The following is a 17,790-nucleotide window of genomic DNA, read 5'->3' on the forward strand; positions in this document are numbered from 1 at the left end:
GTTGAAGAGGGTCATAATATGTAATAGGCAGACATCTATCCAGACCATCAAACAGGAATTCCAAACTGCGTCAGAATCCACTGCAAGTACTAAGACAGTTAGGCGGGAAGTGAGAAAACTTGGATTTCATGGTTGAGCGGCCTGTAATGGACTGGCCTGTCTTGACGTGACACTTTTGGGATGTTTTGGAACGCCGACTTCGTGCCAGGCCTCACCGACCGACATCGATACCTCTCCTCAGTGCAGCACTCCATGAAGAATGAGCTGCCATTCCCTAAGAAACTTTCCAGCACCTGAACATATGCCTGCAAGAGTGGAAGCTGTCATCAAGGCTAAGTGTGGGACAACACCATACTGAATTCCAGCATTACTGATGGAGGGTGCCACAAACATCTAAGTCATTTTCAGCCAGGTGTCTGGATACTTTTGATCAAATTAGTGTAATTACCCCACCAGCCTAATTTCGAAGCAGATCTCCTGGGTCACCACATCCAATCCTGGTTCTGCTGATCCCTCCAAAAAAAGACTCTGGAGCACACCACTTGTCACTCAGTATTATCCTCATATTGAATGTATTAAGCAGGTACTTCAACAGGGCCATGACTTCCTAAAATCATGCTCTGAAGTGAGATCCATTCTTTCGGAGATTTTACCCACCACACCTAGAACAGCTTTTCGTAACCCTCCCAATCTCTGCAATATCCTCATCAGGCCCATGCTGCTCCTGCACCCATCTCTCCACCTTATGGCTCCTGCCAATGTGACTATTTCCACTATAAGACTTGCCCTATGCACCCTCCTACCACCACCTACAGCAGCCCTGTAACTGGCAAAACATGCTATCAAAGGGAGAGCCACCCGTGAAATGACACATCATATACTCATTTTTAGGTAAACACTGTTCAGCCTTTTACATCAGTATTACTACCACCTGGTTATCAGTCAGGATGAATGGGCATTGGCAGAGGGTGTCTATTGACAACACACAATATTGTATAGCAGAGCATGCTCTACAACATGACAGTTGTGACCTTGGTGCCTATTTCACACATGCGCCATCTGGATTCTTCCCCAAAACACCAGTTTCTCAGAACTCTGCAGGTGAGAACAAGTGCTATAGGTCCTTGGTTCTCACCACCCATGTGGCCTTAATTTTTGTTAATTTCCTCTCACCGTTTCTTCACAGTAACTGCTCCTTTCTTCACTCAATTTTAGTTTCCCACATCTTTCATTTTCTGACCTATCTATTTTTCACTGCTCCCACCTCCTACCTCTTTTGCATACAATACACTTAGTTTTTCACTCTTATTAACTCCTGCACAATGTTTTAGTATAAGGGGCATTCAAATGAAACATGGTCAGTAGTGGAAAATAATGGTAACGGTTTTATTAACTCAAAACTGTAGTTATACACAATACACACATTCAAAAATAGTCTCCAAAACTGTCGGCACATTTATCCCATTCTGACAATAGCTGGTTGAATCCATCCTTGAAGAAGCTATGAGGCCACTGTCGGATGCAGTCATACACTTCATCGTCCACTGCGAATCGATGTCCACGAATAGCTTGTTTTAGAGGTCCAAACACATGAAAATCACTTGGGGAAAAATTGGGACTGTACGGTGGATGTTCCAACTGTTTCCCTCAACTGCTGCAATGTCGCCTTCACCACATTGGCCGTGTGTGGGCGGGCATTATTGTGCAGGAGGATAAAGCCATTGGACAACATACCTCAGCGTTTCAACTTGATGTTTTGTGTATGGCTCTGTAAAGTGGCTTGACAACACTGGGCATTGATGGTGAGTTTCTGTTCCAGGAAGCAATGGACCCTTGTGGTCCACAAAGGACATCATGATGTCACCAGAGATGGTGTGCACAGCCTTTGATTTCTTTGGAGGTAGTGAAGTCGCATGTTTCCACTGCTTGCTCTGACATTTGCTTTCCAGTTCAAAATGGTGACATGTTTTGTCACCTGTGACAATATGTGACAGAAAGCCGTATTCCTCCCCATGATAACATTGCAGATGACTCAATGACAGCGCCATTCGAGTATTGCACTATTCAGTGATCTGTTGGTGGGGAACCCACTGTGCACAGATTTTTCGAAAGTTCAAGTGTCGATGCATTATGGTGTGGGTGGTGCCCATGCTAATATGCAGTAACCGGTGGATCTCGTCAAGAACCATTTCCTGTGTGATGACACGATGAGCCTGTCCAAGACGAGCATTGTCTTCCGGTGACTTGGGCTCCTCCAGGAATCGTTTGCGCCATTCCACAACACTTAAATGACTCGGACTGTACTCACCACACACAGCCTTCATCTGTTGATACATTTCACAGCCTACAACTCCCTCCGCCGCCAAAACTTGAATCACTCCTTTTTGTTACTGCTTACTTGCTGCGTGTTCGATAGTGGATGATAACTTGTGTGACCTTGGTGAAGTACATACTGCTTTTATGACCTTATTTGTGAAAATACGTTGTTATATTTACAAGTGCCTCACAATACCTCACCATGATGCTGAGAATAGAAGGGCTTGCCACACGAAAACGTAAGTAAAAACGAATAAAGGCAGGAAATATCGCGACAAACTAAATTACGTTTAGATGAAAGGTTAACTCCCAACAAAATTTCTCATCAACATCGTTTGGTTACAGATGACAAGCAACCTGTAATGAATGATACACAAGTGGTCCTGAACAATCATGCACACCAAGTGTAAAGGTATTAACCCCCCCCCCCCCCCCCCCCCCCAAAAAAAAAAATACTATTTTTGGAACTAAATATCCACAAATTTTGTAATCATTCTGTAAAAAGTTCACATTACAGATTAAATAAAACGGAAGACCACTGATGATGGCACAGTGGTGCTGAAACATGTTCGAGTACTTGGAAAACATGGTGTTTTGCATAACTGGCAGACCTATCCCAATGGGAGATATAATACTGCCAGAATAATTTGACAGAGGACTGAAAGATCTTAGTCAAAACAAGATCCTGTGTGTAGTCAACATTCTGTCAAAACTACTGATAGCCTTTGGAGAACCATCCAGTACAAAACTATTCCATTTGCTGTGCAAAATGTATGAGACAGGTGGGGAAGATTAAATTCTGCAGAAATGTTGGAACACACGAGACAATACTAAAACTACAACTTTTATAAAGAGACATTAAGGAAAGATAAGCCTATGTTTAGAGCATTTGAAGACTTTGAGAAAGTTTTTTACATTGTTGACTGGAATACACTGATATTCTGAAGCCAGCAGAAGTAAAATAGAGAGTGAAAGTTTATCCAAAAACAGAAACCAGATGGCAGTTATAGGAGCCGAGGGACATGAAAGGGAAGCAGTGGTTCAGAAGGGAGTGAGTCAGAGATGTAACCTCTCACTGCTGTTATTCAATCTGTACCTTGAGTAAGCAGTAAAGGATGCCACAGAAAATTATGAAGTACAAATTAAAGTTTGGGGGAGAAAAAGTTAAAACTTTGTGGTTTGCTGATGACATTTTAATTTTATCAGAGACAGCAAAGGATTTGAACGAGCAGTCGATTGGAATGGGCAGTGTCTTGAAAGAAGAATATGAGATGAACACACACAAAAAAAAAAAAAAGCAAACCAAGGACCATAGAATGTAGTTGAATTAAATCTGAGGGAATTAGATTTGGAAACAAGACACTAAAAGAAGTAAATTAGTTTTGCTATTTGGGCAGCAAAATAACTGATAATGACCAAAGTGGAGAGGATACAAAATGTAGACTAGCAATGGCAAGAAAAGGTTTCTAAAGGAGAGAAATGTGTTACATCACACACATAGATTTGAGTTTGGAGAATGACTTTTTTCGCCAGAATGTGTGTGAATTATTATTATTATTATTATTTTTTTTTTTTTTTTTGTCATGCACAATTGCACAAAATGCAGTCATCAAATATAATTTTTCTAACTATAAGAAAATTAGCAGAGAAGCAACAGATAATTTTAATTTTAGTGCCACTATTATTTATCATTCAATTGTTTTATCTTCACAGGAGAGATTTACTCATAGCCTAAAGGCCTTGCAAAGGGTAGTTGCTTCTCTGGTACACAAGGGAATATTTTTGTAAATTACATTGAGAATCAGTATTTTTTGAGAAATATCAAAAAACACCAAATAAGGTTGTATATTACAAAAGCTACGTTGATGACACCTTGGTTCTGTTTAATGGCTCTCTTGAAGAAGTGAATACGATGTTAACACTGCTCAATAATATGCATCCCAGAAAAGATTTGTTATGGAAATAGACAAGGAGAAGAGTAAATTTTTTAAACAAACGAATAACATACAGGGACTACAGACACCAGTTTATCGTCTAGTGTAATCTGAAAACAACAGACACTGTTATCCACAAACCTTCGTGCCATCCAGAACACACAAAAAGGCCTTCTTTCATTCCATGATAGACTACTTGAGATCTTGTGATTGAAAAAGATAAACCAGCAGTAATGTAAGAATTAGCAAAGATCAACGGAAATTATACTGAAAAACAAAGATGCTGTGACTTACCAAACGAGAAAGCGTTGATAGATAGACACAATACAAAACACACACACACAAATTTCAAGCTTTCGCAACCCAAGGTTGCTTCATAAGAAAAGAGGGAAGGAGACGGAAAGATGAAAGGATTTGGGGTTTAAGGGAGAGGGTATGGAGTCATTCCAATCCCGGGAGAGGAAAGACTTACTTTAGGGGAAAAAAAGGACAGGTATACATTCCCGGACACACATATACAGACACAGGCAGACATATGGTCAGCAAATTATGCTCAACTAAACACAAAGAAAATCACATAATTGCATCTGAAATCGTACTGAAGAAAGAACATGCAAAAGAGAAGTCTAGTTGTGCAGTGATACCATGTATAGGGACAACACCAGAGTAGCGAAAATATTCAGTAACACAAGCATTCAGATAAGCTTTAGGACTGATAATCATCTGCAGAAAACCAGTGTACTGCTAATGCTTCCTCACCATTGATGCAATCAGTGACAAAATGTGTTGCAGTAACTGTTAAGTCGCACATAGGACAAATGGGACAGAACCACACAGTATCATATAAGGAACACACTTTGCCAGTGAGAACTATGCATCTGCCTTTTTACACATTGAAAATCATATTCCTTGGGACATGGATAGCAGAGGGTAGAATAGTATGGAGAGCTGCATCAAACCAGTCTTTGGAAAGAAGGCTGCCGCATCATCAGCACCAGCACAGTCATTTCCCCACTCCTTGATAATATTATATTCAAATTTGATGTCATTCTGAGAAGCAGTTTTTTTTACAGCATTTTGTAACGAACTTTAATCATCACCCTGAATGTACAGGGATGACAGTCATAATTCCATGGCACCTGAAATGCATCTTAAATGAGGCTCACGAACTGACTCTGCAGATCAGTCTGACCGTTCATTTCTGGGCTAAGAACATCCTTGGAGAGCATACACAGTTGCCTCGTAAGAATACACTGTACGAGATAAGACTGAAAGTAAGCAAAGTAAACAAACCCTTGTGTTTGTGTCGGAGGCAGTGCATTCAATATCTGCACAAGGCCTTGAATACGATACTTCCAGAAGAGCCTTACATCTACACCCAGTCCGAAGAACTTAAAATGGTAGACTTCACCACATTGCACTTAAATTTCACTTTTGCAAGATTTCAATGTCACAAACTGTATGCATTACATTTTGATATAGTTAAGTGTTAACCTGTTATTCAAAGCTTTCCATATATAGATTTACCATGACCAGTGATAAAGACTACTCATACCCACACCACTGGTTTGTTCATAATGTTTTCTGCCAAATAGGAAATAAGTAGATGTCAGAATGTCCCTAAAAAGTGTTACGAAACAACTGTCAATCTTTTCTGCATTTATTTCCAAGGAATCAGAAAGTGGAACTCACATAAAGAGGGAAACATCGAAACTGACCATAATATCCATAACTTGGAGCTACAGTTGACTGAGACGGTGTATAAAAATCATAGTTGCAGATACTGTATTCCCACTTCCCCACATTTACTGAGAATGCAGTTTAGGTATTTTGGCAGCTGGTATGTAGGAGCACCAATATTACTATGAGTCTTAGAGAATTCTTCCCTTGTGCACCTTAGGAAGGTCATATAGCTGTGGTGACACTGCTGCTTGTATTTAAAAACCATCAATGATGCTACATGGCAAGCATAACTCATTGAGAAGAGTCATCATTTTCCTCCTGATTTTATTAATAGGATCAACATCTATGTCTGTATGCAATGTCTTTCAAAAGATCGAAAATTGTCTTATTGTTGTCCACTCGTGACATTAGGACCATAGCATTGCCCTTGTCAGCTGGCAGAACTGTAGTTTCCTTGTCCTCTCAGATTTCTCAGTGCTACTCATTCGCACTTGTACCAGTTTGATCTTAGCACTGGCACCTTAGTAGGTGCTCTATGATTTTTGTGGTGAACACCATCTACTGCTTTCGGTGGGAGAGAAGCTACAAATGTGCTCCATGGAGCTGACAGAATGTGCTATAGCTAGCATTTCTAGAGTGGGTGTGAATTTAAGTCATTTAACAAAGGATCTTCACTGTCTCCTTGTCCAGATGTTTGCCAGTGAGTTTAATTTAAGTACGGCTCCCTGCATAGGGCTTTTTATGAGTGATTGAATTTTGCTTCCTGGCATGCAGACGTTTTCAGCTGTACTGATCCTGCTTGTGATTGTGTCCTATTGTCAACCAATTCCCAAGAATCTGCATAGAGCTTTAGCTGACATGCAAATATGGAAGTGAAGAAGCTGTTTTGAAGTGACCTCTAGCATTCGCCAGGTGTCAAAAATTCTCTCTCGCATTAGAGCCAGGCTCACATGGCCCATAATCTTTCATATCACTTGTGTGTGAATATGATATTTGATTTTAGCCAACTTAGTACACCTTGTCAGAAAGGTCAACACACTGAGAAGGTGATAGTTTTTTTGGTGGCACTTGTGTACATTGTGGTACATTTGCTCTCTGAAGAGCAAAATTATATTATCTCTCAGGTTTTCTCAGCATGACTGATTAATAGTTTGATGTCATGAAATCTAGTAAACAAGGATGTCAGTTTCAGTTTAAATAATGCTCAGGGCCTGGCATCCAATTAATTAAAATCTAGTCAGCCATCACAATCACACTGAGAGAATTTGCATTTCACAGACCATCAGCACAAGCTCTGGGGAGGGGGAAAAAAATTGGAAGGGTGTAGTGGGTGTTGGGAATTAAACTCCTGTAAATAGCGGAGTATGACTAACAGCAGTTCTCAGTCTGGCTGGAGACCAGGCACCAAGTCCACGCAGCATGCAAAGAATAAACAGCTGGATTGGTCATCAAAATTTGTGCATACAATGGGAAAAAAGCCTGGCAGAGCATACAGGCACATGTGATTAATCAATCAGGCTGAGAGAACTGGAGAGTTCACATTTAATGGATTGACTGACAGTGCACTCCCACATTATTGCCTCTATCTAGAATTTGTTTTGCAAGTATATGGCTGTACAGCCATATAAGTTAGCTCTACAATATTATTTCTTTATTACACTATGTCTCAATAATTTCCTAAACAAAGAGCATCTTAATAACATGATAATTTTAATTAAAATGGCTCTGAGCACTATGGGACTTAACAGCTGTGGTCATCAGTCCCCTAGAACTTAGAACTACTTAAACCTAACTAGCCTAAGGACATCACACACATCCATGCCCAAGGCAGGATTCGAACCTGCAACCGTAGCAGCCGCACGGTTCCGGACTGCACGCCTAGAACCGCGAGACCACCGCGGCCAGCAATAATTTTAATTAGACCTTTGTGATACATACATATGAAAAACAGCTTTTCCTCGTTTTATACATTTTGATTTGTTTCTATAGAAGCAACAATTATTCACCATTGTTATTACTAATCAATAAATGTTTAAAAATATGAGAAATGTGTGTAAAATTAATGTTTCTGTCTTAGAGCAAAATGTAAACAAACAGTATCAAAACAAAGTCGCGTGACATCACAATTTGATATTTGTGACATGCACAGAACACTATGCTCATTTGACATGTGTTCTTACCCTACAAGTTTTAGTGACATGGTCTGATACATGCTAGAAAGCTCCACCAACAATTTTGAAGTTTGCAAAGAAATTTACAATATGTATTGAGTCTGCTTGAATTCAAAGTTGCAATATTTCATTGCTGCAACTGTTACTTATACAAATTCATTTCAGCACGTTGTATTCTATAAATATTTTCTGGAATACTTTTGTATTCAGTAATGAAGTAATATTCCACCGGGGAGGTTACATATTTTTATTTACAATATGATAGTAACTAAAATAATTTTTTTGAAATATAAATTATCAACTACATTTTTAACAATTCTATAAAATACACATGCAATTGCATTATTTTAATTAATACATGATTTTCTGCTTTGAATAAAATATTTCTCGATACTGGCACACAGTTTTAAAACTTTTTATAAAAACAGTTTTTTAAAAAATTTGTCATGCATACAGCATTACAACAATTCATCTCCATCACTGGAATTAAAAAATTTAAAAATCTTCTTGCTGAGCTCAGGTCCTATTCTTTGTACAGTTGCCAGTGGCCCTGCTGCACGTCGCACCTAGTCGATAGACAACAAGAATAAAGAAACAAAGGTCCAAATATAGATCAGGAAGATGGCTGCTAAGACTACAGATTTCAAGAAAATGTCTTTTCCTCTATTTTCAGCAATGCTAAAATGTTTATCCGATGATCTTGCAGAACCTTTGAATTACTGATTAGTAATCTTATTTATTTGCACAAATGATACTGGCAGAGTGCACCATCACTTCCTAAATATGACTGAAAGCAGCATATTTTAGTGTAATTTTTAATGCCATGTGTTACTGTTTCTACACTTCTCAACCAATTTACAAATAGCGTCAGTGATGTGATATTACTGGTTGTGAAATAAAACAGCAAAGCAGATTTTTAATATCTTCATGCAAAAATGGTTATATCTGCTACTGCCTTAAGATGCTATTTCATTAACCAGTTTTAGCACAAATGCACTGTCCCTGTATGATATTAAGATACCAATAAAAATTTGCACAGACACCATCTGAAACCTTTGTACTGAATTTATTTATTTTCTCTCAATACTTGTAATTAATGGAACAGCAAATAGACTAATTTTGAAATTAAAGATCAGTAATCACAGCTGTGACGCATAAACTGTGTGTGTGTGCAAAAAGTAACAGATAATGCTGCAGAACATTAAGAAAATGGGACAAAATATCAGAGTAATGAATATAAATGGACTACAAAAAGGGAGCAAAGATGTCCTAATGGGAGAGAATATTAGTGGATAGAACAAGTCTTCACAATACACCTCAATTCATCAAATGCCTCTGGACCATCATCCCATCAATTTGGACAGTAATTTAATGATAGCAATAGACAGCTAGTATTAACTATGTGCCACATCTACAGCAGCTGTTCATGACGTGTAGGAAGTCACAGATGAGCTTAGAAAAAATGCATTACTCCAAAGGACAGGTAATGCAATTGTCAAAAATGGGGTGAGTTACATTTCACTGGTAGGTGGTTAACTGTCGTCTCCAGGAGAGCTTAACTGAGGCTTGATGCTAATTGATATCTACATCTACATACACACTGTACAAAGCATCATGAAATATATGGAAGATGGTAATTCCCATAATATCACCCATGGGGGTTTCTTCTCATTCCATTCACATACGGAGCATACGAAGAGTGACTGCCTGAACATATGTGTGTACACTGTAATCAATATCATCTTGTTTTCATGGTCCCTATTCCTAGCAAAATGATACATAGGGGGCTGTATTATGTTCCTAGGTTCCTCACTTGATTATGGTTCTAAGTAGTTTGTAAGTAAAATTTATGAAGGATAGCTGGTGTCTTCTTAAACAGTTTTCCACTACTTCTATTATGCACTCCTATGAGTCAAACAAATGTGTCACCACTCTTACTGCCCTTCTTTGCATATGTTCAATATTGCCTGTTAGCCCGTACGTGATCATTGCAATTCTTATTCCCACAAACTGTTACTCCCAGTCATTTGTAAGAGTTCACTGATTTCTGCAGTTTGTGAAGTGCACAACTTCATATGTCTGAATATTTAAAGTAAATATCTAATCTTCGTTCAATTTTTCTTATGAGCTACCTGAATGTTTGCGAAGGCTTTTTTTTTTCCTTCCTTCCTGACAACTGAATCTTCAGCAAAAAGTCTGACATTACTGTCAGTCATATTATTAATATATCACATAAACAGCAAGGGCCACAACCAACTTCCCTGGGGCACTGCTGAAATAACTTCCACATCTGTTGATGAGGCCCGTTCAGGTTGTTATCCTGTATCCTCCCTACCAAGTAACTGTCAATCCAGTCACAAAGTGTGTATGATACCTCATGTGATCAAACTTTTCTGAATAAGTGTTGGTATGGTAATGAGACAAATGCTTTTTGAAAGGCAGGAAATACTGAATCTACCTGATTGCCTTGACTGATGGCTTTCAGCAAATCAGATGAGAAAAGTTCGAGTTGGGTTTTGCATCATGTGTTTGCAGAATCCCTGCAAGCCAGGCTGACTGAGATTTCTCCTTACATCTGGGCTCAAAATATGTTGTAAGATTCTACAACATAAGGAATTCAGAGATACTGGACAGTAGTTTTGTGGGTCACTTCTGTTACCCTTCTTACAGACCAATGTGACCTGTGTTTCTTCCAAGTACAAGCTTTTGTTGAAGGGAACTACAGTTTGTAATAGATAAAAGCCGACCTAACTTCAACACAAATTCTTATAGAATCCGTTAGGGATTCCATGGACTCTACGGCCTTGTTTAATTTCAGCAATTTTAGCTGTTTCTCAATGCTGCTGACACTAATATTTATATCATTCACGTTCATGGAGGAGAGAGAATTAAGCTGGATTAGTATATCTGCCCTATCAACCAAATAATCTCCCTTACTTTGTAAAGAATATATACATTTTCCTTATCCGCAGCTTTCATGTCAATTGGCATGTAATTATAGATACATGTTGTAAAATGAGACAAAGCTCAAAGCAAAAATCCCTTTGTTTTTATTTATTGTTAAGAATTACAAAAATTGTAAGATCACATGAATAATGATTACAAACCTTTATATCTTGCAGTAGCAGCAGCCCCTCTTTTTCACTTTTGCAGCACTTGTAGGCCTGCATGCAAAAATGAAAATAAATTAAAGTTTCCAAAAACACAAGAGATATGTAGCCTTGTTGAGGTCAATTTATGCAAGTAACCATAGTGAACTGTGCTTGCGCTGAGGTTCCGGAACTTTACTTAATAGTGCAGTGAATGCACCCTCTATACCTAGTGGATGTGACATCAGGCAAGGGGTATGGGAAGGGTGCTCTATTGTTTGTGACCATGGGGTAATTTATGTATAAAGTGGTATTAGACAATGTGTCACTACATCACTTTTTATTAGTGTGAAGAAAGAATTGCTCCAGTGTGCATGTATGTACGCACCGCATGGCGAGTGACATTTCATAAAATATTATAACTGAACTACACAGATGCACATATACACAGGTATGTCTGTAATAACTATTACTTTCTGGTTAAAAGTTAAAGTACTGAGTCAATATTATTATAAAATTTTTAGTTAACTACATTACACTTCATTGTTGTACGTAACTGCATGAAGTGCCACCAAATGTTGGTTATAAGGGTAGCTGAAAACTTACTACACCCTGTAGATATTCTTGCAATGTTTGCTTTTTTATTTTTTTCTGTAATTTATTTTCCTGCAACTGTTCCATGTTAAATTTTTGATCACAAGGACACACTAAAAATATTGTAACTAGGGACATTCCACACAAAATCATCCAGCCAAAAGTAGATATAAAACCCAAAGTTTTTGGTTGTTGTTGTTGTTTTTGTCGTCGTCTTCAGTCCAGAGAATGGTTTGATGCAGCTCTCCATATTACTCTGCCCTGTGCAAGCTTTTTCATCTCCAAGTACCTGCTGCAACGCACATCCTTTGAATCTACTTAGCGTATTCATCTCTTGGTCTCCCTCTTATGATTTCTACCCTCCATGCTGCCCTCCAATACTAAATTGGTGATCCCTTGATGCCTCAGAACATCTCCAACCAATCGATCCCTTCTTCTGGTCAAGTTGTGCCTCTTCTCTCCTATTCTATTCAGTGCCTTCTCATTAGTTATGTGATCTACCAATCTAATCCTCAGCATTCTTTTGTAGCGCCACATTTTGAAATCTTCTTTTATTCTCTTCTTGTCTAAACTATTAACCATCCATGTTTCACTTCCATACATGGCTACACTCCATACAAATACTTTCAGAAACGACTTCCTGATACATAAATCTATACTTGATGTTAACAAATTTCTCTTCTTCAGAAACTCTTTCCTTGCCATTTCCAGTCTACATTTTGTATCCTCTCTACTTCGACCATCATCAGTTATTTTGCTCCCCAAATAGCAAAACTCATCTACTACTTTAAGTGTCTCATTTCCTAATTTAATTTTCACACTATCACCTGATTTAATTCTACTACATTCCGGTATCCTCATTTTGCTTTTGTTGATGTTCATTTTATATCCTCCTTTCAAGACACTGTCCATTCTGTTCAACTGCTCCTCCAGCTCCTATGCTGTCTCTGACAGAATTACAATATCATCGGCAAATCTCAGAGTTTTCATTATTTCTCCATGGATTTTAATTCCTACTCCAAAATTTTCTTTTGTTTCCTTTACTGCTTGCTCAAAAAGTAAATTGAATAACATCGGAGAGAGGCTACAACCCTGTCTCACTCCCTTCCCAACCACTGCTTCCCTTTCATGCCACTCAACTGTTATGACTGCCATCTGGTTTCTGTACAAATTGTAAATAGCCGTTCGCTCCCTGTATTTGACCCCTGCAGCCTCCAGAATTTGAAAGAGAGTATTCCAGACAACACTGTCAAAAGCTTTCTCTAAGTCTACAAATGCTAGAAATGTAGGTTTACCTCTCCTTAATCTACCTTCTAAGATAAATCATAGGGTCAGTATTGCTTCACGTGTTCCAACATTTCTATGGAATCCAAACTGATCTTCCCATAGGTCAGCTTCTACCAGTTTTTCCAATCGTCTGTAAACAATGTGTGTTAGTATTTTGCAGCTGTGAATTTTTAAACATAGTTCGGTAATTTTCACACCTGTCAGCTCCTGATTTCTTTGAGATTGGAATTTTATTCTTCTTGAAGTCTGAAGGTATTTTGCTTCTCTCATACATCTTGCTCACCAGATGGAAGAGTTATGTCATGACTGGCTCTCCCAAGGCTATCATTAGCTCTAATGTCTGCTCCTGGGGCCTTGTTTGACTTAAGTCTTTCAGTGCTCTGTCAAGCCCTTCACGTGATATTGTATCTCCCATTTCATTTTCATCTATGTCCTCTTCCATTTCCATAATATTGCCCTCGAGTAGACAGCCCTTGTATAAACCCCCTATATGTTCTTTGCTTACAACTGGTCTTCCATCTGAGGTCTTGATATTAATAGAAGTGGTTCTCTTTTCTCCAAAGGTCTCTGATTTTCCTGCAGGCAACCTAACGTTTGTCCTCGAGCCATCCCTGCTTAGCCATTTTGCACTTGCTATCAATCTCATTTTTGAGACATTTGTACTGTTTTTTGCCTGTTACATTTACTGTATTTTTATATTTTCTCTTTTCATCAATTAAATTCAATATCTCTATCACTAGGATTTCTACTAGCCCTTGTCTTGTTACCAAATTCATCCTCTGCTGCCTTCACTATGTCATCTCTCAAACCTACCCATTCTTCTCCTACTGTATTCCTTTTCCCTGTTTTTGTTAATTGTTCCCTAATGCTTTCTCTGAAACTCTCTATAACCTCTGGTTCTTTCAGCTTATCCAGATCTCATCTCCTTAAATTTCCACCTTTTTACCATTTCTTCAGTTCATAACCAACAGATCGTTGTCGGACTCCACATATGGCCCTGGCAATGTCTTACAATTTAAAACCTGGTTCCTATATCTCTGTCTTACCATTATGAAATCTATCTGAAACCTTCCAGTGCCTCCAGGCCTCCTCCATGTAGATAACCTCCTTTCATGATTCTTGAACCAAGTGTTAGCTATGATTAAGTTATGCTCCACGTAAAATTCTACCAGGCGGCTTCCTCTTTCATTCCTTACTCCCATTCCATATTCACCTACTACTTTTCTTTCTCTTCCTTTTCCTACTATCTAATTCCAGTCTCCCATGACTATTAAACTTTCGTCTCCCTTCAGTATCTGAATAATTTTTTTTATCTCATCATACATTTCTTCAGTCTCTTCATCATCTGCAGAGCTAGTTGGCATATAAACTTATACTACTGTGGTAGGCATGGGCTTCATGTCTATCATGGCCAGAATAATGCGTTCACTATGCTGTTCGTAGTAAAATCTGTAAAGAAGTGGAATCTTGCAAAACTGAAGAATGAAGATGTTAAGCCCTTTACAAACAGTGTGGAAGAAAACTTGGAATGGTGAGATCGAGTTTGAAGGCATCAGAAAAATGGGTTGCCATCAGAGATGCAGTTCTCAAAACTTTGGAGAAAGAAGTTTGAAAGTGGAAAAAAGGAGGACTAAAAAGGCATAAGTTTTACGGAATGTATTAGATAAAATGTCTGAGCAGAGAAAATCGAAAAATGACTCTTCAGAAGAGGGAAAATGACAATATAGGAAGCCGGTCAATGAACTGAGGAGGACTACTGACAAAGCAAGACAAGAGTGGATGAAAAAGCACGATGAGGAAATACAAAATTAGAAAGGTAAGGAAAAACAGATGCAATGTACAATGTTGCAGAGGGTACAACAACCAAAGAACTACAAAAAATTAGCAAGCAAGAAAGCTAAACAAGCAGGGAAAAATAGCAATGAATACTGACAAAAACAGGATGTATAGAAGGCATACATATAAGATCTATATGATTCAACAGCTGATCATGAAGGTTTAATCTTAGAGGATGAACAAGAACGTGGCAAAAATCACTGGGGCCCAATAATACAAAAATGGGAGGTGAAGAAAGCAACCAAGAATCTTGAAGAAAGGAAAGTGATGGCTATGATCAAATACAATCTGAGGTACTGAAGGCCTTAGAGAATGATGCTATAACTAGAATTATGAATCTGATCAATATAATATATGACACAGGTATCTGGCCTGAATATCTTAAGACCAAAGTGGTTCCCTTATCAAAGAAATGCAATGCCAATCAATGGAAAGATTAAAGGACAATTACTTTAATATTCCTGCCACCGAAGACTGTGCCCAGGGTAGTGCTGAGAAGAATAGAAAGGAAAATAGAGGAGAAGACAGGAGTAGGTCAGTTTGGACTTGGAAAAGGAAGAGGAACCTGATATGGCAGAAAAATTTTTGGAAGTGAACAGAGAAACATTTGTCATTTTGTCAACTGGGAAAAAGTATCTGACCCAACTGAGTGGTACATGGCACTGAAGATTCTGGAAGATATTGTGTAGACTGAAAGGACAGAAGGTTGCTAAATGAACGCCGTATGCGATGGAAAGTGGTAGTTTGAGTAGAGGAAGATGAAAGTGAAGAGGTGGGTTTTGAAGGGGGTGTGAGGCAGGGTTGCTGTATGCCACCAGCAATTTTCAATACATTTGATGAAAAGATAATCAATAAGGCTTTGGAAAAATAACAAGGACTTTAATGGGAGGATAAGGAACAAATGGGTGACTGGAACTCGGTAGTAGGAAAAGGGAGAGAAGGAAACGTAGTAGGTGAATATGGACTGGGGCAAAGAAATTAATGAGGAAGCCGCCTGGTAGAATTTTGCACAGAGCACAACTTAATCATAGCTAACACTTGGTTCAAGAATCATAAAAGAAGGCTGTATACATGGAAGAAGCCTGGAGATACTGACAGGTTTCAGATAGATTATATAATGGTACGGCAGAGATTTAGGAACCAGGTTTTAAATAGTAAGACATTTCCAGGGGCAGATGTGGACTCTGACCACAATCTATTGATTATGACCTGTAGATTAAAACTGAAGAACCTGCAAAATGGTGGGAATTTAAGGAGATGGGACCTGGATAAACTGACTAAACCAGTGGTTGTACAGAGTTTCAGAGACAGCATAAGGGAACAATTGACAGGAATGGGGGATAGAAATACAATAGAAGACGAATGGGTAGCTCTGAGGGATGAAGTAGTGAAGGCAGCAGAGGATCAAGTAGGTAAAAAGACGAGGGCTGCTAGAAATCCTTGGGTAACAGAAGAAATACTGAATTTAATTGATGAAAGGAGAAAATATAAAAATGCAGTAAATGAAGCAGGCAAAAAGGAATAAAAACATCTCAAAAATCAGATCGACAGGAAGTGCAAAATGGCTAAGCAGGGATGGCTAGAGGACAAATGTAAGGATGTAGAGGCTTATCTCACTAGGGGTAAGATAGATACTGCCTACAGGAAAATTAAAGAGACCTTTGGAGAGAAGAGAACCATTTGTATGAATATTAAGAGCTCAGATGGAAACCCAGTTCTAAGCAGAAAGGTGGAAGGAGTATATAGAGGGTCTATACAAGGGCGATGTACTTGAGGACAATATTATGGAAATGGAAGAGGATGTACATGAAGATGAAATGGGAGTTATGATACTGCGCGAAGAGAGAGCACAAAGACCTGAGTCGAAACAAGGCCCCCAGAGTAGACAACATTCCATTGGAACTACTGACGGCCTTGGGAGAGCAAGTCCTGACAAAACTCTACCATCTGGTGAGCAAGATGTACGAGACAGGCGAAATACCCTCAGACTTGAAGAAGAATATAATAATTGCAATCTCAAAGAAAGCAGGTGTTGACAGATGTGAAAATTACCGAACTATCACTTTAATAAGCCACAGCTGCAAAATACTGACACGAATTCTTTACAGACGATTGAAGAAACAAGTAGAAGCCGACCTCGGGGAAGATCAGTTTGGATTCTGTAGAAATACTGGAACACGTGATGCAATACTGACCTTACGACTTATCTTAGAAGCTAGATTAAGGAAGGGCAAGCCTACGTTTCTAGCATTTGTAGACTTAGAGAAAGCTTTTGACAATGTTGACTGGAATACTCTCTTTCAAATTCTAAAGGTGGCAGGGGTAAAACACAGGGAGCGAAAGGCTATTTACAATTTGTACAGAAACCAGATGGCAGTTATAAGAGTCGAGGGACATGAAAGGGAAGCAGTGGTTGGGAAGGGAGTGAGACAGGGCTGTAGTCTCTCCCCGATGTTATTCAATCTGTATATTGAGCAAGCAGTAAAGGAAACAAAAGAAAAATTTGGAGTAGGTATTAAAATCCATGGAGAAGAAATAAGAACTTTGAGGTTCACCGATGACATCGTAATTCTGTCAGAGACAGCAAAGGACTTGGAAGAGCAGTTGAACGGAATGGATAGTGTCTTGAAAGGAGGATATAAGATGATCAACAACAAAAGCAAAACGAGGATAATGGAATGTAGTCGAATTAAGTCGGTTGATGCTGAGGGAATTAGATTAGGAAATGAGACACTGAAAGTAGTAAAGGAGTTTTGCTATTTGGGGAGCAAAATAACTGATGATGGTCGAAGTGGAGAGGATATAAAATGTACAGTGGCAATGGCAAGGAAGGTGTTTCTGAAGAAGAGAAATTTGTTAACATCGAGTATAGATTTAAGT

General features: G+C 38.7%; 1 protein-coding gene across 8 annotated transcripts in view; it reads right to left on the reverse strand.

Moving 5' to 3' along the window:
- Positions 1-1,362: 1,362 nt before the first annotated feature.
- The window catches only part of LOC126282552 (crossover junction endonuclease EME1), a 203,966-nt gene continuing 187,538 nt past the window's right edge, over positions 1,363-17,790 (reverse strand). For all 8 annotated transcript variants that reach the window (XM_049982205.1, XM_049982203.1, XM_049982202.1 and 5 more), the window contains 2 exons: positions 11,212-11,268; positions 1,363-8,670 (listed from right to left, as the gene is read on the reverse strand). In XM_049982205.1, the coding sequence (XP_049838162.1) occupies positions 8,563-8,670; positions 11,212-11,268 (165 nt within the window). In that variant the 3' untranslated portion in view covers positions 1,363-8,562. The remainder of the gene's footprint in view (positions 8,671-11,211; positions 11,269-17,790) is intronic.

The sequence above is a fragment of the Schistocerca gregaria genome, chromosome 1 (genome assembly GCF_023897955.1).
Source record: "Schistocerca gregaria isolate iqSchGreg1 chromosome 1, iqSchGreg1.2, whole genome shotgun sequence".
In the NCBI taxonomy this organism is placed as follows: domain Eukaryota; kingdom Metazoa; phylum Arthropoda; class Insecta; order Orthoptera; family Acrididae; genus Schistocerca; species Schistocerca gregaria.